Raw genomic sequence first — 25,298 nt, forward strand, 5'->3', positions numbered from 1 at the left:
TTTATTCAAATATGGAGGAAAACATTTTATTAATAAAGAAAAAATAGTTCAAAGTGTTTGAAAACCCAAGACTAACTTCACATTTATATCTTCCCTCTCTGAATCGGATTAATTCCCTGTATGCACTTTACACATACATTGTGCATATAAATTATCAAAAAAAACAAATGTTGTTGTGGGCATCATGGGAAGGAATACCCCCCCCCTCCATCATTGGTGTCAGTGGGAGGAGCAGTACCCGATCGCTGGTGCCAGTTGAAAGAATAGTGCCCCATCATTGGTATCAGTGGGAGGAATGGTGTCCTATCGTTGTTAGTGGGAGAAATTGTGTCCCATCATTGGTGGCATTAAAAAGGAATAATGCATCATCATTGGTACCAATGGAAGGAATAGTGCCCCATTACTGGTGTCGTAGGGGGAGGGGGAAATAGTGCCAGTGATGGGAGTAAGTCACACATTGCAAGTCACAAGCAAGTCTCAAGTCTTAACCTTCAAGTCACAAGCAAGTCACAAGTTACTGTGGTGAAAAGCAAGCAAGTCAAGTCGAGTCCCTGCTAGAAGTCAAGCGAGTCAAGTCAAGTCATTTATTTTGGTTAAGTTAAGTGAAAATACTGATCTACCCCAAAGCCGGGACTCGGGGGGAGCTTTCTTTTGTGGGGGGGGGGGCGCGCTTTTGCCTAGGCCAAGACACAGCACTGGTGGTGCCAAGTCATTGCAAGTCAAATAGCCCAAGTCAAAGTCAAGTCGCAAGTCATTAGTGACAAGTCAAAGTCAAGTCGAGTCATTTATTTAATTTTGTCAAGCAAGTCGCAAGTCCTCAAACAGGTGACTCGAGTCTGACTCGAGTCAAGTCGAGTGACTCGAGTCCCCCACCTCTGAATAGTGCCCTACTGATATCAGCGACAGGAATTATGCTCCATTGTTGTTGTCGTCAGCGGAAGGAATGGTGCCCCAAGAGCCGGATTAAGGGAAGCTAAGGGCCACAGCCGCCCCCGGGCAGCAGTTTGGAGACCACGGTAGTCAGCCTGTGTGATAGATGGGCAGCCATGCCTCCCAGTTCGCTAGTAGCTGTTGACTGACAACAACTCTGGTACTGCGGTCAGTACAGTACTCTATGAACCCTTGCCCTTAGTGTTTAGAGGCAAGGAGGAGGGATTGCAAGATCGCTAATAAAGAAAAAAAAAAACAGTGTTCATTATATAATTCCCCAGTTAGGTGAATTACCCAAATAATGAATATAAATATCTTTTGGAGGAGGGTATCTATGTGGTTACTGTTAACTGGCAAAATTAAGGTTAAACAAAAAAAATAAAAAGCTGAATCCATTAAGAAAAAAAAAAAAAAAGCCAGTAAAAAATGAAAATAATGGTGTATTCCTTTGGCTGTTCACATTTCACTTTCCCCTGGACTTTCAGCACAGTTCACTATTCTAACCCTGTTATTTAGGAGGTGCTTGGCAAAGGGTCAGAATTACTTGCCAATTGCCTCCTATTGCCAGATTTGTGAAGGCAGCCTTAAGCATCCCACACATTCTTACAACAGAACAAAATGTAGGATATTTTATTCTCATCTGAAAGCAATAATTCTCTTAAAGGCTTAAAAGAATCTGAAAGTAGAATCAGATGGAAGAAGCAGTTAAGAACGATACACCTACAAAGTAAGTTAAAATCATTCACTTAACCTTTTTTTCCCATAAGGAGAAGTGTATAAAGACTATTAACTTAGATCTTATTTACAAAGACACAATAGAGACCTCCTACTTCATTTCAACATAATCAGCTCTAGTCTCAAAGTGACCATTTCCTTTGCCAGCTGGGTATTTTCCAGATATAAACTAATTTCACTGAGCTATAACAATTATAACAAGAGCCTCAAATCACAATCACATGGCCAAAAAAATAATGGTTGTAATGATAAAGAACACATAGGTTAGAGCTTTATAAATTGAACCTGCATGCTTTTGTTAAATCCTGCAACGTCTCATGCACTTTTGAAGGACAAACATTCATCTTTCGATCTTTATTTATCAAGCTCAATGTTCTCAAAATGTATCAAATATATCCATCAATTTCAAGAACTGTACACAAGCTATTCCAGTTTTAGACTAAGGATCTACCACTAAAATTCTTAAAATGACTACAGAAGAATCTAACACATGATCCATTCTTAAAACCTCAAAAAGACTAAAATGTAACTTCAGGCACTGTGAATTAAAGCAAATATTAATCAGTCATTAAATTGAAGGGAAAAAAAAAATTATTATAATTATTATATATATGTATATGTATATATATATATATATATATATATATATATATATATATATATATATATATAAAATTTACACATTACATGCAGTATAGAAACAATGCTTTAAAAAGTATTAGTCCTTGCTGCAAAATGACAGATATTAACTCAACAGGAAGAACATTTTCCAGACAAAATGCATTTTTTGTACCTGCTAAATTTTGCAGTCATTCACATAAAGTGTATATATATATATATATATATATAAAATATTACATGCATAAAAGTACATGCACAGGTAACAATATAAAAATAAGACAGGAGTAAAAAAAAAAAAAAAAAAAAAAAAAACACTGGATTGCAAACAACTAATACAACATACTTATTGGCACTTACGTGTTATATGAAGCAATGCAAAGATGTCCCCATACACAAAAATAAGTGATCAATTGTACAGCTGTTGCCTGTGTGAAAATAAGCAACGCTTTTGCAGTGATGTGAAATCATCCCAAACTGGCTGCCTCTCCTAGCGCCACCAACCTCATTCTCATGAAAGAACTCCTGACAGATAGTTTGGATCCTCACCTCCCTCATCCCTATGCCTGTGCTACACTGTAGCATTACCATACGTATGGTCTGATTCCTAGCAGCCAGCTAATGGTTGCTGGAATAAAGTACACGGCACAACTGCTAAGCATATTATTAGCGATATCACATTGAGAGCATTATTAACGTGTTCAGTCCCAGAACAGCATGCAATTATTTTATTGCAGCAAAAGAAACGGCGTCGTAATGCCAGTCAACAGTCTATTAGTTAATAAACATTTTTCTATTATAAACTCTAATGTTTTAGGATTTAAACCTTACATTCTGTTAGAAACAAACCCTGTTCATATAAAGAAGCCACAAAGAAAATTGTGACGGTAATGGGCACCCTCCAGGAGAAAGCTCTCTATTATGTCACAGTTTTGTCAAATTGCAAGCCTGCCAAATGCTGAGATACAGCTGCTGCTCCAATAAAAAGGAGCTGAATTCAGTCTTATTAGGGAGGACTATGACGGCTGTACAAAACCCGTCATCTATTCTGATTTACTAATATATTTATAAAGTACTGATAGACAGATACAAAAATAACCAAAAAAAAAAAACTGGAAAAATATGACGTGTCAGTACCAAAATGAAGAGGCTCATCCACAATAATTGCTCCTAGACAGGTTTCTTAAATTTTACAAACATCTTTTAATATCATGTCTCTTGGTAAAATATAGGAAAAGCATCAAGAAATAAACAGCAATGGCACATGCCACTGCCCCCCCCCCCCCCACCACCACCACCACCACCCTTCCCTATCACTAATACCCAGTTTTTGTCTCTATCTTGGCTACTCCTTCATACATAAAAAGTTCACAAAAAGGTCACAAAGTTGTAAGGCATCTTAAAAGCCTTCCCAATTATAATTTTGGGACTACAGACTAGTTAGTTGTGAATAATGGGACAGGGGGATATTTTGAGCAGTTTAGCAAAGAAAACTGGAAAGGGCTGACAACACAAAATTGCTGTGTGTTGTCAGCTCACAACAAGAAGAGAAGGCTGCATTTCTGGTGGATCGTGTTTTTTTTTTCTGTACTTGAAGGGCCCTTAACCACTTTAATACAGGGCACTTTCTGCCACCTTCCTGCCCAGACTAATTTTCAGCTTTCAGCACTCTCACATTTTGAATGACAATTGCGAGACCATGCGACGCTGTACCCAAACAAATTTTTTCTAATTTTTTTCCCCACAAATATAGCTTTCTTGGTGGTATCTGATCACCTCTGGAGTTTTTTTGCGCTACAAATAAAAAAAAGAATGGAAATGTATTTTCTTTGCTTCTGTTACAAAACTTTGTAAATAAACAAGTTCTCTCCTTCAGTCATTGGCACTGATGGGCACTGATGAGGCAGTACTGATAGGTGGCACTGGAGGGCACATATAGGAGGCACTGATCAGAGGCGCTGGCAGGCATCACTGATGGGCACAGAGTGCCATCCCTAATGGGCAATGATTGCCATCACTGGTGGGCTCTAGTGGGCTTACCTGGTGATCATGGGTGGGCATCCCTGGTGGCCATAGGTTGGCATCCCTCGGTGGGGGCTTCCCTGATAACTAATCAGTGCAGACCCCCGGTCAGGAGAGCAGCTGATCGGCTCTCCTCTACTCGCGTCTGTCAGCGCGAGTAGAGGAAAGGCTGATGCACAGCTCTTCCTGTTTACATTGTGATCAGCTGTGATTGGACACAGCTGATCACGTGGTAAAGAGCCTCCATCATAGGCTCTTTACCAAGATCGGATATGCGGTGTGTCAGACGCACACCACACCAGCGGGCATACGATCGCGGCTCATCCTGCTGGACATCATATGACGCCCAGTCAGGATAACTGAACACCTTCCCAGCCATCATGTTGCTATAGGCCGGGCGGGAAGTGGTTAAAGAGATAAAACACAGGGACATGTGAACGTATTATATAGATCAGAGTTTCTCAAACTTTTTCATCTTGCGGCGCGCCAAAGAGATCTAAAAAAAATTTTTTTACGGCACACCTGAAAAGATTTAACCATTTTTGCGGTGAAGAACTTATTTTTACATATATATTACATTTTACATTTATTGTGGAGGGAGAGGGAGAGAGATTTTTTTTTCCCATTGTATTTTTCGATATGTTCAAGGTTTTCAAAATGCTAGCAATTTTAAATAATTTTTCAAAACTCCCACGGCACACAGTTTGAGAATCACTGGTATAGATGATGTACTGCATATGGTTTTAATTAAATTATTCTGCCCTGACATCCACTTTATGTAAATTTAAAGTGGTTGTAAACCTCCGATATGAAATATGAACACAGCATATCCCTCTATAGTGTGTACTTGTCTCAATTAAAAGCACTAAGTGTCGTTTTTTTTGTCTGCCGCTTTATTCCCCTGCTATCAGCATAAATCACTTCTTACAAACAAATAAGGTGGCAGGGGAGGGAGCTCCAGCTGATTGACAGTGTCAGCTCTGTTCCTGTGTAAGCTCGCCTCACTAAGCGCTGCAGAGTGTAACTTCAGCACCCCGCCCCCTTTTTTCTGAACTCTCAACAAGTTTACAGCCAAAGTCCAGAAATAGATAGAGAAGAGAAGGCTGCAGATAAATAGATACACAGAAGATACAACTTATATAGGAGGATAGCCCCTTTATTGGGTTTACAACCACTTTAAAGTCTAATGAAAATGATTTCTCTCAACCCAAACCCATAAAAATAAATATCAACAAAATTAGCTAGATAAAATAAGTAGTGTGAAAACATACCTCAGTCACAGTATTTCTTTCATGGCTTAGCCGTTTGCTTTATTGGATCTTATTTGTACTAATCAATGACAAGGCATCCTTGCATTATCAAGGATAATCATTTCAATTAAAACCCAACATACCATCTCAATGAACAATTTAATGCAAGGACAAACTCTGACACCGCCTCCTTTCCTATTGTGGCTTACCTTTCATATTTTTTTGCATATACGTACTCTTACACAAATGAAGAGCACTCTATGAATGGAGAAGGCAGACCTTTCATCGATCTGCCTGCCCTCCATTCATCCATCACTTCTCATTCATGTAAGCTATAGTACAGCATTTATTAATCCAGGGAAAGGGGTGGGGGGGAAGGACATAGTTGGCACTCTTGATAAATGCCTGTGGCAGGTCAAGAGCTTGTATTAACCCTCACAGCACTGGTAGCTTACAGCTGCAAGGGTAATTGGGAATGGGGGCACAGGACTTTAGATTTCAACTAGGACAGCCGACACTAGCACAAACACCACTTCTCACTTAGGGCCAGTTCACACCATAGAAAACACAGCCCAGATGTGTTCCAGGTGCTTTTCTGCATGCACATTTTTTGCCCAGTGAGTCTTTGATGCAGTTAAGTGCATTCTCCCCCCCACCCCATTTTTTTTTCTTAACCTTAAATAAAGGACGTGTGTTCCAGTGCGTTTTTTGGTGCATTTAGGTGCGTTCCAGTCCAGTGCAGGAAGAATGCAGCATCTTCTACTTTTTTTTTCTGGAACTGGAAGCACTGGTGTGAACTATGCAATTGGAAACCATTAAACCCATTTTCCATGTGTTTTTGACGCAGGAAAAAAAAAATGCACTGGACTGCATGTGGTGTGAACTGGCCCTAAATGCATGTACTTTCCCAGATGCTGATTTGTTTTCCTTTTAAAATTTTACCAAAACAAAAAACAAAAACACTTAGGCTTCAATATTGTGAAGCGATTGCGCATCATATAGACTTCTCTTATGTGTTTATCTTGTGTATAACCCGAACCAACAGTTCTAAAGTAGAATTCTGGGATACATGCAACTAACCTTAAAACTTCTCCCCCTCCTAACAGCTAAACTAATTTGTGGACGAAAGATCTGTACCTATTTTCAGGATGCTCCGGTCATGTGATTACCCCTATGTTAGCCAGCACTGGTTGCCGGAGATAGAAGAGAGTGCTTGACAATGGCTGGAGTGCCTGAGCAGTGACATCACCCATAGGCATACTATGGCCCATCCATTGTCAGCGCTCTCTCCTCTAACCTGAAGCTGCCGCTAGCTGACACAGAAGAGGCAGATTGCATGACCTGACCAGAGTGGCCTGAAAATAGGTAACCATACAGCTCTTTCCTACACAGCTTAGACAGAATAGGTGTTAGGAGGGGAGAGAGTGCAGTTTTAAGATTAAGCTTAAAAGTATTCTTGGATATACTAAACTAAAGTGAGAGTAAACTCCCTTGTATGATGATTTTTACCTATAGGTATGCCTTATTATAGGATTACCTATAGGTTCAGTAAATATCTCTTAAAACGTGCACGGTTTAGGAGATATTTACTTTAGATGCAGTCAGTGACATCACTGGCGCATGCGCTCTGAAGGAACGACATACCAGTGCCGTTCCTTCAGAGACATGCTGTAAACAGGGACTCCCGCGCGCGTGCGCAGGATTTACGCCATCCCCAGCTTGGCCATTCATATCGCTTAAGCCCGCCAACCCAGAAGGAAGACCGAGTGAAGATGGAAGCGCCTTCCGCGGACAAAGCGCGCTGCTGGAGAGCTTCGTTTTCACGTAAGATGCATACTAGCACATTATGACTTAAACTGCCTAGTGCCTTTTTTTTTTTAAATGCGGTTTACTAACACTTTAAAGTTTTGATTTATAAAAAATACACATTGGAACAAGAGAACTACACCCTGAAGCTGTACATAAAAAAAAAAAAAAGGGTAGGCAGATGGCAAAGAGCTAGTCCCCAGTATTGCCTGTGTTATCCCTGTAGCTTATCCTTCCCTCATTACTACCTACTGTGCCTCGCTATACACGGTTTCTGTGAGGAAGTGGCCATCTTGGTAGAGGCTTCATCAGACACCACCATATAAATAAATAAATGGATATATGAATGTGAATTGATTACATACAAACAGTGAATTTTTTGAACATAACCATATGATTTGTATGAAGTGCTTACGGTTAAAAAAAACTGGCATAAAAAGGAGAAATGTTTTATCCTAAAATTTCCAATATAGAGATGAAGTGTATCCAGATGCAATCACATAAACATGGAATTCCCTTGAGAATGTCACGTGACCTGTGACGCAACGCGTCGGGAGGAGGGGCCAGTGACGTCAGCCACGAGTGTGGAAACACTCGATCTTGCTGAGAGGAGGAGTGATTACCTGACTGCTGAATATGCTACACACGCTGCTTTGAGAGCAAACACATGTGAGTGCAGCAGCTTGAGACAGTTGTCTCATAGTCTGTCCAGTACAATATTATTGTGATTTCTCTTTTTATATGTCGGATTGTGGGAGAACATGGCGAATATCATGGAATAAGTGATCCAAACACCTGGGCACAATTCACCATCGCATGCAAGAGTTACTGATTTCACAATCGGGTATTATTATATTTATATATTTTTTTTAGCTTGCTACTATATGTTTATGTGATTGCATCTGGCTACACTTCATCTCTATATTGGAAATTTAAGGATAAAACATTTCTCCTTTTTATGCCAGTTTTTTTTAACCGTAAGCACTTCATACAAAGCATATGGTTATGTTAAAAAAATTCACTGTTTGTATGTAATCAATTCACATTTATATATCCATTTATTTATACGCACATGTTTGCAGTTTAGTTATTATAGCACTTTGCACTTTGAAGTAGTGGTCTAAAACCATAGAGAGACCATTTTAATGCACAGTAGGTTTGCACAAGAAGATTAGCGCACCTTATTTTACATTTTAAAAATTATTTTTGAGCGAGTGATCACTGATTTTTGGTTGCAGCTTTTCTAAATACCACACAAAATATTTTTAGTCCACCAGCGCCTGAGTATATCTATAATCAAGATACAGAAGTGCCTTAGAACAATTCTAAGTGTTCTTTAACACTCACAGTGGAGTGCAGTGTGCATCTACACCCACACAGACAACTCCATACAAATTCTGGCATTAAAACATACAACTCCACTTTTCAGGTGAAAATTAATGAAACAATTATCTTTGTTCGTTACATACAATGCAAAGATTTTTCCAACTGTCATTAGAGTTCTACTATGGTCTCTGTTCAAACTGACACATGGATTTCTGCCACTCTTAAAAACAGTAAGGCAATAACATGACTAGAAAATGACATTTCTGGGGGCGTACAACATGTTTGCGCTGTTGCCATAGTTACGAGGAAGCAATATTTGAATTTTTGGTTAGTTTTAGAAATTCATAGCTGGATGCTGATTGAAATGAACATTTTTAGTCAATTACAGACTGACTTTTGCAGCAATTATATATTTAAAAAAAAAAAAATTGCAAAGACAGTGAAGTTTTCTTTTGAAACTCCTGCGGTCATCTTCATTCTCTATACTTTTTATGTAATAAACTGTTTGGTAAACAAAGCAAATAGCACACCAAAACTAATTTTAAATTTCCGCAAAGTTATCCTACAATTTAACCTCCCCTGTCCACAATTCTGCCAGATCTCTCCTGTTCAGCCCTCTGGAAGAAGCACAACTGCAACCTCTCTCAGTTGCTTTCATTCATACTTATGGAAAGATGGTCTACAGTATTAGGCCCCTTTCACACAGGCTGTCCAATCAGGTCCACCTGCCAGTTTTTCCAGGCGGACCTGATCAAACTTTCCATTCACCCCTTATGGAGCGGCGGAAGTCAGCGATGACATGTCCGATCCTGTCTGCCAAATCCTGACAGATGGAGGTCCTATTTTCCATCCGACTGGTGGATCAGAAAACTAAGCGATCCACCGCTGAGCAAGTGGAGTCCATCCAACAGAGGCGCCCATGTGAAAGGGACCTTATGAGAGAGAGAGAGACACACTACCAGCCAGTAACCCCAATCATCCCTGGGGAGCCCATCAATTCGTCTTAACCCCCTGGGGAGTCAAGTCACCAGTTCTGCATGCTCTTCAGAGTATACGAATTTGTGCCACCAAAACCAATTTTTGAGATATTTCTCATTAAGGCCCCTTTTCGTGCCCACCAGGTCCTCCATTGTACTGATTTCGGCTACTCATTTTAACCAGACCTGGCTGTGTCTGCTTCCAGCACAGAGGGATGCAGCTCTTCGCCACTGTGAGCAAGAGAGGCAGGATGGATCTCCTGTAGATCTTGCTAGGAATCTTGTGGTGAAGAAGAAAGAACGTGAGGGTCAAAGGCAACTTTCGATCTGTGAATTTCTGAACAATGCAGTGAACCTCAGTCCAGTAAGGGAGCAAGAGGCAACAAGACCAGAAGATATGGAGGAGAGAGCCCGGTTCCTCCCCACACCTCCAGCACCTGTCTGTGCTCTGAGGGAACATCCTACGGAGCCTCACCGGCATGTAGTACCACCTTGTCAGCACCTTATATCCTGCATCCTGAGGGTTGACACAGAGTGACGTTTTATTACAGAAGAGAAGAAGTCTTTCCACTTGCCTCTCCGTGAATTGAAGTCCCAATTCCTGCTCCCACTTAGTTATATAGGGAGGTCTGAGGTTTGGGGGGGGGGGGTGCTAATAGCAGTTGGTAAGTCTGGGAGACCACATGGTGCATAGGGAACTTTTCCAGGCATAACAGCTCGAATGACACGAGTCTCCTCTGGAAGGGTTCTGGAGAAGGTAGCGAGCCCACAAAATGGGCTAATTGGAGTTTTTGCCAAAAGGAGAGACCCATCAAGGATTGCTCATCCATGATTTGTTGCCTGGTCATCCACTGTCCATATGTGAGGAAGTGACGGACCTGGTATCTTTGAAGCTCCTTTAGAACCTGGAATCTGGGGTTGCTGAGTCCCAGACTGAAGGCTGGGTTTCCCACAACCGGGGTGAGCGGGCGCAATAGAGAGGTCATGAAAGGCTTTTTGGGCAATCCGCCATGTTTCACCCACAGTGGGGTGGTCTAAAATCCTTTGAGGCAGATTCTTCTGACACCAAAGGCAACGCATCCAGCTGGACCCCTGCCAGGAGTCGTTCCACCTGGACCCACTGTTTCAGAGGTCCGTGGCGACACCAGTCCAGGACTCGTGTTAAATGGCAAGCCATATGGTACATTTTGGCATCCGGTAAGGCCGTGCTGCTCACCGCTTTTGGCAGTCGCAGTATAGACTGGGCCAGCTGCAGGGGTTCTGGGCCCAGAGGAAAGAAGTAATAACGCGGTTTACTGCTTTGAGAAAGGAACTCAGGATCCGGACTGGGAGGGCCTGCAGGTGGTATAACAACCGGGGCATAATGTTCATTTTTTTCCACACCGACAGAACCAGGAGAACATGCCATGCTGCCAGGACTGGAGGTCCTGTTTAATAGCCATTAACAGAGGAGGGAAATTGAGGGGGAAAAATGTCCTCAGTCCTACTCGGCAACAGGATGCCCAGGTATTTGATATGTGATTTCACCCATTTGAAGGGGAAATAAGACCGTAGTAACGTGGCCATGGGGTCAGACATGGAGATGTTCAGCGCCTCCGATTTCAAAATAATTTATTTTAAAATAAGTTAGTACCCCATATGTCTTCAATTCCTGTAGGAGGTTAGGGACAGTCACCAGAGGGTTGGATACAAAGAATAAAATGTCGTCCGCAAATGCCGTGATTTTTAGGGAGAGCGTGCCTTCCAAGCGAAGGCCCGTGATGTTTGGGTTCTCCCTGACTGACCGCAGGAAGGGTTCGAGGGTCAGGATAAATATTAAAGGGGACAGGGGGCACCCCTGTCTCATCCCATAGGATGAGGATAGGAGACCATTCACCTTCACCTGGGCCATCGGTCGGGAGTAAATGGCTTGCATCCAGTTCTTCATCCGTTGGTCTGGCCCCATGCAACGAAGGGTCTCTGGGACCATTTATATGGCTCTTCTTCACAGATATTATTTTAATGTATTTTTAGTGTTACGATTTTGTGTTTTTGCGCTGCACTGTTTTTTCTTTTATCTACCCACCCAAGGATTGCTATGTATTGACCTTGAGTGTTCAGCTGCTTAGGTTAGGATTGTTTTTTGGTTTTGCGCTGACTGAACCCACATTTTCATCCCGTACAAGACACCTGGAGGATGAACAGACTCTGGCTGCTCCAACTCTAAACAAGAGCGAACAACTTTAATTAGCGTAGAAAAGTTTTAAACAGGGGAATTGGCGCTGTCCAGCTATATGTGCATAGATAGTGTTTCGTACAAGTGCAAAAAAGATTTGTAAATACGTGTACCAAATATTAATAATTGTGCGTGTAACGATTGTGTCTGCAGAGGTATCTCAAGTGTAAACAATACTCCTAATAGGTGTAATGTGATAAAGTGCAACGTGCTCCTAAGATATATGAAAAATACCATTATACCAAAAATAGTAGGTAAATCATCATAATCAGAGGTCTAACAGGGCAAGGGTTCTTCCTCCTCCTCCAGTACTGTGTCTAGTCCAAGGGCAAAATCAAATACTGAAGAAGAAGTCGGGGGGAGTAGAAGGGGTATGACCTTGACTCCTGTCGTCTAAGACCTCAACATAACCAGAAATTCTGCCCATGAAGACTGACACTGGGGAGTCATGGAATGACCAGAGAAAGGTAGATTCAGAATGGGGAAGAGTATATCAGAGTTCTGAACCAGCTACAGCCCCCCCAACAGAGCCTTAGCTATTCAGCCCACCTAATTCCTTTTTGTATGATCTGCCGTGTGTGAATAAAATGTAGTCGACAGGATATTTTTACCCTCTGTAGTAGCAGTGCAGGGGGGCTGATGTCTCATTGCAAAACACGTGTAGGCTACGTAAACCAGAGTCAGCGCTACTACTAGTGTGCTCTTAGGATCCAGAGTCAGCATATGTTACTTGGCTGTTGCCCTAAATGCAAAGGAGGTAGAGTCAGGGCACACATGTGCAAAAACCTCCTCCACAGTGAGGTAGCGCATTTGAAGTAAGGACTTTTCATTTGGTATGCACAGTAGACCCTGGTTTACGCAGGCTCAGTACAGCACAAGAGCAACAGCGCCATCATAGATGTCCCGCACAGGACATCCAAATGGCACCAAGCACCAATTAATCCCAGTTGTTCTGGTATATAAACAGCGCCACCAAAGTGGTTGACAGGGGTAATGTATCAGTCCAAGGATTAAAAATCAGTTAGTACCCTGGGACTGAATTTTTAAAGAACTACAACCCTGTGTACTTACCACATCAATAGCAGAAAAAAGGGGAATTCACTCCTTCCTGACTTCGCTCTTTCCTTGAGGCATTCCCCCCTTAGGGTTCTTCAAAGACTAGGCTCTGCACCAGAGAAGCAATGCTCTGGACCTGTTAAGCACTCTGGCTCATGTCCTACGCTGCATTACATGCAAGTGGAGGACAATCACGTGACAGGTTCAGGCATGGTCCCCCAAGGCTTTGCCAAAGAGTTCACGGTTTTGGAAGCTGCTTGAAAAGCCATAGTGGCTTGGTGCGGCCGCAAGATGAAGGAATAATCCTAGAATAAACCATCCGGTGAAAGAAGACCTTCATAGGAAGAAGGCAAGCTTCTCTCACTAGTTAGTCTCAAAGTTTACCTCTGAGTACGAGGGGTTATATAACGGGATGTCCCTGCAGCATATACGGTAAATTGTAATGATTTAAATAAACACGTAATCATGTACTGTAATCCAACACTGTTATTCTCCTCTCTGCTCTTCCATAGTCTTTAACATAGAAGATACATTAAACGCTTGCTGATCCCTTAGACCTTCACAGAACATATATTCACAAAAACAAAATGAAGACACCTGTGATATTACTACTGCTAAGTAGTTGCTAAATGCACAACAGTGAAAAAAAATGAGACCGTATACATCTAAAACACACATACTTTTTATAATATATGTATGTATGTATGTATGTATGTATGTATGTATGTATGTATGTATATATATATATATATATATATATATATATATATATATATATATATATATATATATATATACACACACACACATATATAACTCAAAGAAAATGCATGTGAAAAGAAAAAAAAAAATTTAAAAAAATGTGATGAGTCTGTAATAACGACAGTAAAAAGAATCTTCTACTGAAAAGTACCAGTGCTCAAAATGAAGACATTATAAAATGATTATCCTAGTGCAGTGCTGATCACATCAATCCACTTCGTAAGAGTTGTGCCCCCCCGCCCCAATGGGTTCAGACTCACCAGATGTAATTGACCCCTTTTAGCTTATGCCAAAAAAAGGTCAATAAAGACTTTTCCACAGCTCCACTGTGCGTGGCTAGGTGTCCTTTGTTCATCCTGTTCCCTTTCACGCAAAACCAGATGAAAGCTCACATGCATAGAAGGGCCGCTCAAATTGAGGACCGGCCTGTGGACATGCAGAAAAACTCGGAGACCAGAGAGGACTGCTCGCCTCTACTTGTGTGAGTTTTGTCTTTCAGTAGGACATCAGCACGCAGTAAGTCAGAGATGTGCCACTGGCCTTACATGTTTGTTAACTACCCAATTGCAGATTGGCTTTTTGTTAGTGGGTTAGGCCTAGCTTTAACAAAACATCCTGTTTAAGCTTCTTGAAGCTTTTATTTTGCCTACAGACTGTTGTCTGAACAAGTTCTGGGCTGGAACCTAGGCCTAAGGCCCTACACATGCTACCATATTATTAAGCTGGACTTTACCCATGTTAATCTTGCTGTTAAAGGGATATTACTTGGGACACCAAGGCCACACTTGAACCTCCACTGGTCTATGACCTCATCAACATTGATCCAGTAGCTAAAAGATATTGCAGGTGACAGTGGAGTAATAAATGAATCTCCACTGGTCTGATGCTGCAGTCACTACCTGGTGCAGAGAAACACAAGAACATCTGTTGTATTAGATGTTACTTTTTTTTCTGTTGTATACAAGCCAGATTTGGACATTCCACTCATCCTTCTCCATCATTGTGCAAAAAAAACTTTAAAAGAGATTTAGGGACTAGCCTGTCATTGCTACAAGAGTGATTACAATGCTGGGATCAGGATAAATCTGCACAATAGTCCTATGCTCCCAAATTTGCAAGTCTTCAGTTTGCCATGCAGGTGCATTGTGATTTTGTAGCCTGAAGAGAGAAACACTAGAGATATACAAACTTTTATCATATAGTAAATAAGCAGTGTAATATGAGTTATTTAAGGCTTGGTTCACACTGCCGCGACCTAGGATCCGACTTGTGAGACCCCAAGTAGCATGACATGTGAAATCTCATGTTAGTCAATGAAAGCTGTCTTAAATTACTAAATCGCCCCGACTTTAGAAAAGATTCCTGTACTACTTCAAGGCGACTACCTATCAGACTTGTGCCTCAAAGTAGTACTCAAGTCCCCAGGATGTCTCCTGACAAAGTCTCACAGGAAGTTGTGTGACTATCAGGTGATGGCAGTGTGACCCGAGCCTAAAACGTATAGAATATCAGCAGTAGCTCCCTTTCAGATGCTGTCCCTCCTTAAAAACGTTGACTGAAATCTTTGATACAGGATTCATCCCCGCTCTTAGACCCCTTTCACACTGGGGCGCTTTGCAGGCTTTTCAGCGCTAAAAATAGCGCCTGCAAAGCGTCCTGAAAGAGCTCCTGTCTCTTCAAAATGAAAGCTTGAGGGCTTTCACACTAGAGCGGTGTGCTGACAGGACGCTAAAAAAAGTCCTGCTAGCAGCATCTTTGGAGCGGTGTGTATACCCCTCCTGCCCATTGAAATTAATGCCCATTGCATTATAAAAAGTTTAAATCCAAACTTTTAACACTGTATTTAGGTGGTGCCTCGCCCCTCCTTTACTTTTATCTCAACAGAGCTGATCAAACTCTGGAGGATGGCTGCCACCATTGCTGCAACCCATATATATTAATCTATAGGGAACTTTATGGACCTTAATATACTTTATGGACTGGGCTTTTTGCCCCATGTATTTTAAAATTGCTTAGAGACTCCTTCTTAGCTGGGTACGCGAAGCTCACGTGCAGTAAGCGGCAAGCCCGACAAACGCAACATGTTCAAGTAAATAGGGAAGCGGTGCAAACGCCCCACAACATGCTGTTGCGGCGCAATTGTTGGCAAAAATGGGTTTTTTTGGGCTTCAGAGGCAATGAAGACACATGTCTAAATCTACCCAAAATGACCCCCCTCTGCTCAGTACAATTCATCATCACCACAACCCCCCCCCCTCCCCCCCCCCCCAAGCCATATTCCTCACTAGAAATCTCAGATGTCTCAGTATAAAAAACACCCTCATACCTTGCCCCCCCCCCCCCAGAGCTGCAAAAACAGAGGATACTCACCCCCTCCCTGCACTCACTCACCAGATAACATAAGTTGTGTACATATAAAGCTGGAGTGTTGCAGCACCACCAGTGAACCCAAACCACACCTGCTGATTCAGTGAGAGGGGAAACTAAAGTGTGAGAGCAAGTTTACTTCCCTGCTCCACCCAGCTCTCTCCTCCCCTGCTCAGCCCAGCTCTTACTCTAACTGCACCCCATTAGTACAGCACTGGGGAGGAGCAGTTCAGACCAGGTTGGCAATGTAGAGACCAGATCAACAGGTTGCCGACCCCCATGCTATATTATACCAAATAATTAAATACTTGCTTTCGAAAGTGGCAATGCACAGATCAAAATTGGAAAGGTAAAAAACAAATATTGCGCTTACACTAATTAGTATAAGCTGCGACTAAAAAGTAATAAACCATAAATCATATAAAAATCAAAAAGTCGCGCTAAAAGCTAAAGGTGACAACAGGCAAATGCCTAGAAAACCTCATAGAAATATGAGGGTGAATAATAATCACTGAGTGAATACGTTTTATAGGAGTGCTGAGCAATGTACATACACACTGTAAAAATAAATAGAGCTAAAAATACTATTAAATAAATGGGACACAGATATTATTAACTATGTCCGTGTGGAAAAATCAATATTGCATGACCCAATCAATGACAGGTGAGTATCTCAAATATCTATAAGGATAATATTGTGACAAATCTGTGACTATGAAAACTAAACCATAATACAGATCAAAATTGGCCTATTGTGCATTTTAACATTTGTCCATGCATGTGACTAAATTACTAAAGTAGAAGCATTACATTTTACATTCCTCCAGCTGCAGACGCTGATGTAATTGGCGCAGCCATCTCTGTAAAACCCTGTGAAATATGTTAGAGCGATATAAATGAATAATATAAATATATCATCTTACCTTATATGTGTGGTCCATTCTTGTCCTGCACTGCAACTGATCCAAAGCATCATCTGTATTACTTCTTTTCAGATTGCCAATAGCAACATCTGGCACATTGCTTAAATCTAAAATTCCAGACATAACAAATGAATAGTTGAAAATTGTTGAATGGTACTTTTTTCATTTGCTATACAAATTATTTGCTGTAGTTAAAAAATATAGGAACGAACCAGCTTACATATAACTAAAAACATGGGGGCATTTATCAATCCTGTCACAAGACAAAGCAATTCTAACCAGGAGCAGTGAGACAGATACAGCTGGAGCCATAAAATCCTTCTTTGGGTGCCCAAAAGTCACACAGAATGAAAACTGACCCTGACCACCTAATTATGTGAATGTTCAGGAGTGAAAATCTGTCTCACCTTCTGTAATATTCAGTATTACCTTTCATATTTAACTTTGCAGACTGTTGCACTTGGCTGTCCAGGAATACAGATGCACAGATCTGTAAACCCGCCGCAGAGACTTTGCTGAAGTAGCAAGCAATTAACTTCATAAATTTCCCCCGCAGTGTTTTTGATTACTGCAGCTATTAGAGACACAGCTCATTCCCACTTGCGTGTTACCGTGGGGTCCCCCCCAAAATCCATACCAAACTATTATCTGAGCATGCAGCCCAGAAGACCAGGAGACGGGGGTGGAGATGAGCAAGCCATTCCAGGCCACATGCCCTCAACATGGGGGGGAGGGGTGCTTGTCCCGATGTTGCTGAGGACAAGAGTCTCTTCCCCACAACCCTGGCCAGTGGCTGTAGGACTCTGCAGGCGGGGGGGCTTATCAGAATCTGGAAGACCCCTTTAGCCCCCGGTTATGTGAATAAAAGGTACCCCTACTACAAGGCGTAGTGTGAAAAATGACAGTAGGTAGTTTTTGACAATTCCTTTATTAAAAAAAAAAACAATGCCCCCAAAGTAAATCCATCTTTATTCATGACACCCGCTGCTACGAGAAACGAACAAAAAAAAAAAAAAAAAAAAGAAAAAAAGGAAGAAAGAGAAAACAAAATATGTCCACTCCCGCCATCTGACAGTTCTTAAATAACTACGGGGTGGGGGTCATTTTTTCCCTCTCTTAAGCCCCCCACCCGCAGACCCCCACAACCACCAGCCAGGAATGTGGTGGGTGGAGGCCCTTATCCCCATCAACATGGGGACAAGGTGTTTTAAGGGCATGTGGCCCAGTATGGTTAAGGGGGAGCTCACTCACCCCCCACCCCCTTTCCTAGCCTGCATGCTCAGATAAGGGTCTGGTATTAATATTGGGGGGACCCCACGCCATTTTATTTTCTAATTTTGGCATGGGTTCCCTTCAAAAATCCCTACCAGGCAATGTTTTTTCTTTGCCGGCAAGTTCTTTTTTTTTTTTTTTTTTTCTTTTTACATTCAGCTGCCAGCGGGGAAGCCCACTCACAGCTGCTGACTCATGGGTTAAGGACTCGGCAGCCACCTCCTCTTTAACAAGTCTTTTTTTTTTTCTCTCCTTAAAAAAATAAATGCATGAAAATTGCATGCAAAAACACATCAAAATCACATGTTAAAAAACGCATAATACACTGCAAAACGAGCCGGAAAACAGCAACCGCATAGCTTTGAACCTAGCCTTCAAGTGATTGCAAAGGCAGAAGGTTTTTTATTCCTTCTATGCAAAAAAAAAAACACACACCTTTCTTTGTGCAGTAGCCCCCCTCAGCCCCCTAATACTTACCTGAGCCCCATCTTGATCCAGCAATGCTGCACGAGAGTCTCAGCTGCCCGGGACTCTCCCTACTCCCCACTGGCTCCCGCTACTGTCAAAGTCAGTGAGGGGAGAGAGGGGGTGAGGCTGAGTGGCGGCTCTGTGTCTGAATGCACACACAGAGCAGCAGCTCGCTGTGGGCGCACTCGGCAGGAGGGAGGGGCCAGGAGCACTGACGAGAGACCTGAGAAGAGGAGGACCAGGGCTGCTCTGTGCAAAACCATTACACAGGGCAGGTACATAAAAGCATTTTTTTCCCCCCAGAATCTGCGTCAGAAACAGATTTTGTTTCTATGTGACCATGAAGATGATCTAAAACATTTTTTTTTCCCCAAGAACGCAATTATCTATCTTTACAGAGTTCTCCAAACTTTCAGACCAATCATGTGGCTCACAGCCTGCACACATCTACAATCCATCCTCCCCGTGGTTCCCGTCATTCTAAAAGTATCTTGTGTATTATGATCATTTTATATAATGCAGTGGCTGAGTCATAAAGAGGCGATGACAAGAAGAATGAGTAGGAATACATCACTCTCACCCACCAAGCCAGGCATTCATCCACAAGAGAATAAAAAGAGCAATGCTGACGTGCTATTGTTCGGTCATTGAACACTGTGCAAACCTATAATTATTTTGCAGCCAGCCCTGCTCATGGCAATTGAAAATATCATGAGTAATGATAACTGTATTATCATAAGAGACCAATAGAAGAGCGCTTTATTTTTAGAGGACCTGATTTTTAAAACTATTAGTGTTTTTTTTATATATTATTGTCACGTCATTTTCATATTATAGGTCTCCCTTATAAAAACCATAGGAAGTTGAAGTGTCTGTCTTGCCTATTGCAACCAATCTTATACCAGCTGTCCTGAAAGGAGGTCAGGATGTGGGAGCAGGAAGTAAAAAAAAAAAAAAAAAAAAATTAATATGGACTTTATAGTAAATTATCTTTGATGGATGAAGTAAGAATAAAATGCTTCTTTTTAAAAATGCAACTAAAATATAGAATAATATGTTACCTACCTAGCGAAAAGGACAGGCTAGTAATATTGTAAACAGTACTTCATTGGTTTTAGTTTGGATGCATCAGAGTTAAAAACAAGCAAACAACTTCAATTATTTTGCCTTACTATAACTCCCACTATTATGTAAAACACTGCCGATAAGGAGAATTGAGGATTCTGTCCCTCTCATTTGCTGCATGCTTTGCTCCAGGTCTAGAACTAGAAAAGTCAATTTCAGCTGTGATACCATGACTATCAGGTGTCACTACTGAATAGAGAGTTCTGCTAACCATGAAAAACAAATAGCAAGAAAATCCACTAGGCTCATGTAGGCTGGCAGATGCAGTGTTCAGCTCCATTCACACCAATGCGGTTTTTTTTTTCATGCTTTTTGCAGAAAGGCAGGACATTATTTTTAACATGAATTCCTATGGAACAAGTTCAAATCAATGCATTTTTTGTGCCTCTGCGTTCTTGGAAAGGGTCAGGGACCTTTTTAAAAACGCAAAACACTGCTTTTTTGGGTCAATAGACTTCAATAGCTGCAGAAAAGCATGTAGTGCAATTTTGGAGCAATTTGTGTTTTTAAATCTACCCCACAACAAATCTGCCTTAAAAAAATAAACAAAAGAAAAAAAAAAAAAAAAAGGAAGAAAAAGCAGCAAAATTGCAGTTAAAAACATGCATGCAAAAAGCACTGCAGAAACGCTCAAAAGCAACATGCATAAGTGTGAATGGAGCCTCAGTGGTCTGTAAAAGTTATATTACCATTTAGTAAATGTTTATTAATTTTTTGTGCTTTTTTTAATGCTATCTATGGGCACCCGATTCTGAATTCAATATATATATATATATATATATATATATATATATATATATATATATAATTTTTTTTTTTTTTTTTATTGTTATGGTGAATGCAAAACAGGTGCTGGTTGAACAAGTTTGCCAGGAAACACGCAGAACTCCCAGGTGGATAGAAACAGAATTGGGAGCTACAGCATGGTTATGACAGCCAGGCAACTAACATTTTTAGACGCAGAGGTCTGCAATAGCAGGCTTTAAGAATAGACTTGAGCTTCAATGCTAAACATCAAATTCTGCAACAAATACTTTAAACGTATGTATTTAGGTTTGTCTTATATGTACCATATATTCTATACATTTTTAAGCTTGTGCAGCAAAAGAGGCTTGTCTGAGAAAATTGAACAGAAACCTTTACCTTCAATATTAACTTGAATCAGCTGCAAGGAGTGAATTTGTAATTTTCTCAGGGCAGATTCTGCTGCCACCCAGAGACAAAATCAGAAACAGCAGGAGCCTAGAACCTACTGTTGTGTAATTTTTAACGATTTTTTACTGGCTGTTAAACCAGTTAAAACGGGACACAAAGAAGAAATAAGGTCTTCCAATATGACCCAGAACAAATCAACTTAACAGGCTGAGCATATCCCGAAACTTAGATTTCAGTTCTCCACTATTTCAAATAGTACAATGAAACATGCCGATTCCTTTGTTAGTGTTACGTCACATAATCAACTTCTTCTTTCTTAAGCCACTTCAGACATTTGGCAGATTACTGGCTACTATTGGAGACAAAAATACATGTATTTACAGGGAGCACAGTATATTTTGCTGTTTGTGCATTGGTTACCTGAAAGTTATTTTCAGAGTGACTTTTAGATTTTACAAGCTTGCTCTTTTTTATATTATATTAAATGTAGAGATTAGCCATAGGAGGCAAGATAAATCAACTACTACAATCACTCTGTTAGGCCCCATTCACACTAGCGCGTTTTTTGATGCATTTTGCATTTTGCAGAAATGCACGGGAATTTTTTAACATGGGTTCCTATGGAACATGTTCACATCAATGCTTTTTTGTATCTCTGCGTTTTTGGAAAGGGTCGGGGACTTTTTTTCATGCAAAAAGCAGCGTTTTGCATGTAATGGTTTTCAATGGACAAGCATCAAAAACGCAAGTGCTGCGTTTTTGCAGCGTTTTTGATGCGTTTTTGATGCGTTTTTGGTGCATTTTTGCCGGGGTTTTTTTTTTTTTTGTAATTTTTTTAAGACTGTAAAAAAAAAAGAAAAAAAAAAAAAAAAAACGCAAATCGCGGCAAAAACGCGGCAAAAACGCCGCAAAAACACGGCAAAAACGCGGCTCAAAAACGTGGCAAGCATGAAAAAAAAACCTCCAAAAACGCTCAAAAGCAACATGCATAGGTGTGAATCGAGCCTTAAAGGGCAAAGAGACACTGTCACTTTCCCCATTCAGATAAAAGTGTCAATATCTGCTGTTAGGCTCCATTCACACTAGCGCGTTTTTTGATGCATTTTGCAGAAATGCATGGGAATTTTTTAACATGGGTTCCTATGGAACATGTTCACATCAATGCCTTTTTTGTATTTCTGCGTTTTTGGAAAGGGTCGGGGACTTTTTTTCATGCAAAAAGCAGCGTTTTGCATGTAATGGAAGTCAATGGCCAAGCATCAAAAACGCAAGTGCACCGTTTTTGCAGTGTTTTTGCAGCGTTTTTGATGCGTTTTTGCCGTTTTATTTTTTATTTTTTTTAATTTTTTTTTAATTTTTTTTTTAGACTGTAAAAAAAAACTGTAAAAAAAAAAAAAAAACGCAAAACGCGGCAAAAACGCGGCAAAAACGCTACAAAAACGCTGCTCAAAAACGTGGCAAGCATGAAAAAAAACCCTCCAAAAACGCTCAAAAGCAACATGCATAGGTGTGAATCGAGCCTTAGGCCTGATTCACACCTAGGCATTTTTAGTGCTTTTTGCATTTTGCAGATTTGCACTACAGTCCATTTAACATGGTTTCCTATGGAACCCCTTCTGTAGTGCAAATCTGCAAAATGCAAAAAGCACTAAAACTGCATAGGTGTGAATCAAGCCTTAGGCTCGATTCACACTTATGCATGTTGCTTTTGAGCGTTTTTGGAGGTTTTTTTTTCATGCTTGCCACGTTTTTGAGCCGCGTTTTTGCCGCGTTTTTGCGGCGTTTTTGCCGCGATTTGCGTTTTGCGTTTTTTTTTTTTTTTTTTCATTTTTTTTTACAGTCTTAAAAAAAAATTACAAAAAAAAAAAAAAGGCAAAAACGCACCAAAAACGCATCAAAAACGCTGCAAAAACGCAGCACTTGCGTTTTTGATGCTTGTCCATTGAAAACCATTACATGCAAAACGCTGCTTTTTGCATGAAAAAAAGTCCCCGACCCTTTCCAAAAACGCTGAGATACAAAAAAGCATTGATGTGAACATGTTCCATAGGAACCCATGTTAAAAAATTCCCGTGCATTTCTGCAAAATGCAAAATGCATCAAAAAACGCGCTAGTGTGAATGGGGCCTTAGCCAGCTCCCCGCAGCAAGGGATACTCACCAATCTGTGCTCCCTTTCCAGCCTCACTACTGCAGGACTCCATCCTGGGTATGCTCTGGTGTTGGAGCTTACCTGGGTAGTGAAGTCACTGCCCCTCCCCACATGCATGATGATTGGCCACATTCTCCTCTATACCCAATGACCTTAGCTCAGTCAGCGCAAAAGTGTGAAGACTGCAATGGATCAGGGAGGCCACGAGGGAATGTGAATTGGTGAGTATTAATTGATAGTGGGTAGGTATAAGGCTTCATTCAGATGGGCATTGACACCCATTCTGCATGCAGGCCACCTTTGTTATTGCACTTGTGTCAGCCCCAAGCTGCATGCAGAGGTGGATGCAGACACAGCTGATGCATGGAAACAACTGCATGTCAAAATCTGCCTGCACTTTGTGTTTGGATCCATGCACTCGCTCCTGCATGCATATCAAATTTTGACATGTGGCCGTTGCATCTGCATCAACCTCTATAGGCTGCCTGCACGCAGCTCGGGGTGGAGATAGGCACAAAAAACAAACACGCCCTTCACCCAGATCGGGGGTTAATGTTTATCTTAATGAAGCCTTTGTGGCCAAAAAAGACAGTGCTTCTTGGCCCCATTCACACTAGCGCGTTTTTTGATGCATTTTGCATTTTGCAGAAATGCACGGGAATTTTTTAACATGGGTTCCTATGGAACATGTTCACATCAATGCTTTTTTGTATCTCCGCGTTTTTGGAAAGGGTCGGGGACTTTTTCTCATGCAAAATGCAGCGTTTTGCATGTAATGGTTTTCAATGGACAAGCATCAAAAACGCAAGTGCACCTTTTTTGCAGCGTTTTTGATGCGTTTTTGGTGCGTTTTTGGTGCGTTTTTGCCGTTTTTTTTTTTTTTTTTTTTTTTTGTAATTTTTTTGTAAGACTGTAAAAAAAATGAAAAAAAAAAAAAACGCAAAACGCAAATCGCGGCAAAAACGCCGCTAAAACGCGGCAAAAACGCGGCTCAAAAACGCGGCAAGCATGAAAAAAAAACCTCCAAAAACGCTCAAAAGCAACATGCATAGGTGTGAATCGAGCCTAAAAGATAAGTTGCCTGACCATTCCTCTTGTTGTATCTAGTTAACTAGAACCATTAGTTAGCACTGCAAAGCAATAGTAGAGCCTGTTCATGTAATAAACAAATATGGTTGCCTCCATCTATATGCAGGGACATGGACTGATCAGATTATGTATATCAAAATGTTATATAAAAAAAAATATGGAAAGATAATACAATCACACAAGCATTACCTTTTCCTTTATCTTTTAGTAGCGCAAGGCAAGAAGTACACAGGCTTCTGGATCAGGTAGAATGCCATGCGTTGCATGAACCAGCAGTTGCTGCTGGTGGGCACTGTCTACAACCCTTGTTCTTAGGCCTGATTCACATCTATGCAGGTTGCAGTTTCCATATTGCAGGTGTATTTTGTGTTTTTCAATACACACTTTTGATCCATTGAAGTCTATGGAATCAAAAACCAGAAAAAAGTCCCTGGCCCCTTCCATGAAATGCACAGATGTGAACTACATCCATAGGAAACCATGTTAAATGGACTGTAGTGTGTTTCTGCAAAACTGAAAATGCACTAAAAAATGCATAGGCGTGATCCAGGCCTTATTCTACTAGTATTGCAGTTTTAAATTGAAAAAAAAAAAAAAAGACATGGGGGTTATTTACTAAAGGCAAATCCACTTTGAAAGTGCACTTGGAAGTGCAGTCGCTGCAGATCCGAGGGGGACATGCAAGGAAAATAAAAAAACAGCATTTTAGCTTGCACATGATAGGATGATAAAACCAGCAGAGCTTCCCCTCATTTCAGATCTACCCCTCAGATTTACAGCGACTGCACTTCCAGTGCAATTTCAAGTGCACTTTGCACTTTGAAATTTTTGTAGTGCAAAGTGGATTTGCCTTTCGTAAATAACCCCCATGGTGCTCACAGCACCCATCTGACCCAGTCCATTGCGCAATCATGGCCCACACTATAAATCAGACACCTCTATTTAACATTTAAAACACTGCAACTAGTCTCCTCATTTTATGCACTTATACTGCAAATATTAGAGATAATCCGCAGTAACGTGTATATTTTACGCATCAGCTGGGTAGCTA

The 25,298-nt window shown here is 41.0% G+C and overlaps 1 protein-coding gene across 6 annotated transcripts in view; it reads right to left on the minus strand.

The window, feature by feature from the left end:
• The window catches only part of TIAM2 (TIAM Rac1 associated GEF 2), a 432,210-nt gene that overhangs the window by 68,742 nt on the left and 338,170 nt on the right, over window positions 1–25,298 (minus strand). For 4 of the 6 annotated variants that reach the window (XM_073627924.1, XM_073627922.1, XM_073627925.1 and 1 more), the window contains one exon: window positions 16,988–17,094. In XM_073627924.1, the coding sequence (XP_073484025.1) occupies window positions 16,988–17,094 (107 nt within the window). Of the gene's footprint in view, window positions 1–2,643; window positions 3,041–3,114; window positions 3,132–16,987; window positions 17,095–25,298 lie in introns of those variants that run through there. The other 2 variants (XM_073627932.1, XM_073627927.1) reach the window with 2 other exon arrangements.

Source organism: Aquarana catesbeiana, linkage group LG04 (genome assembly GCF_042186555.1).
Source record: "Aquarana catesbeiana isolate 2022-GZ linkage group LG04, ASM4218655v1, whole genome shotgun sequence".
Lineage (NCBI taxonomy): Eukaryota > Metazoa > Chordata > Amphibia > Anura > Ranidae > Aquarana > Aquarana catesbeiana.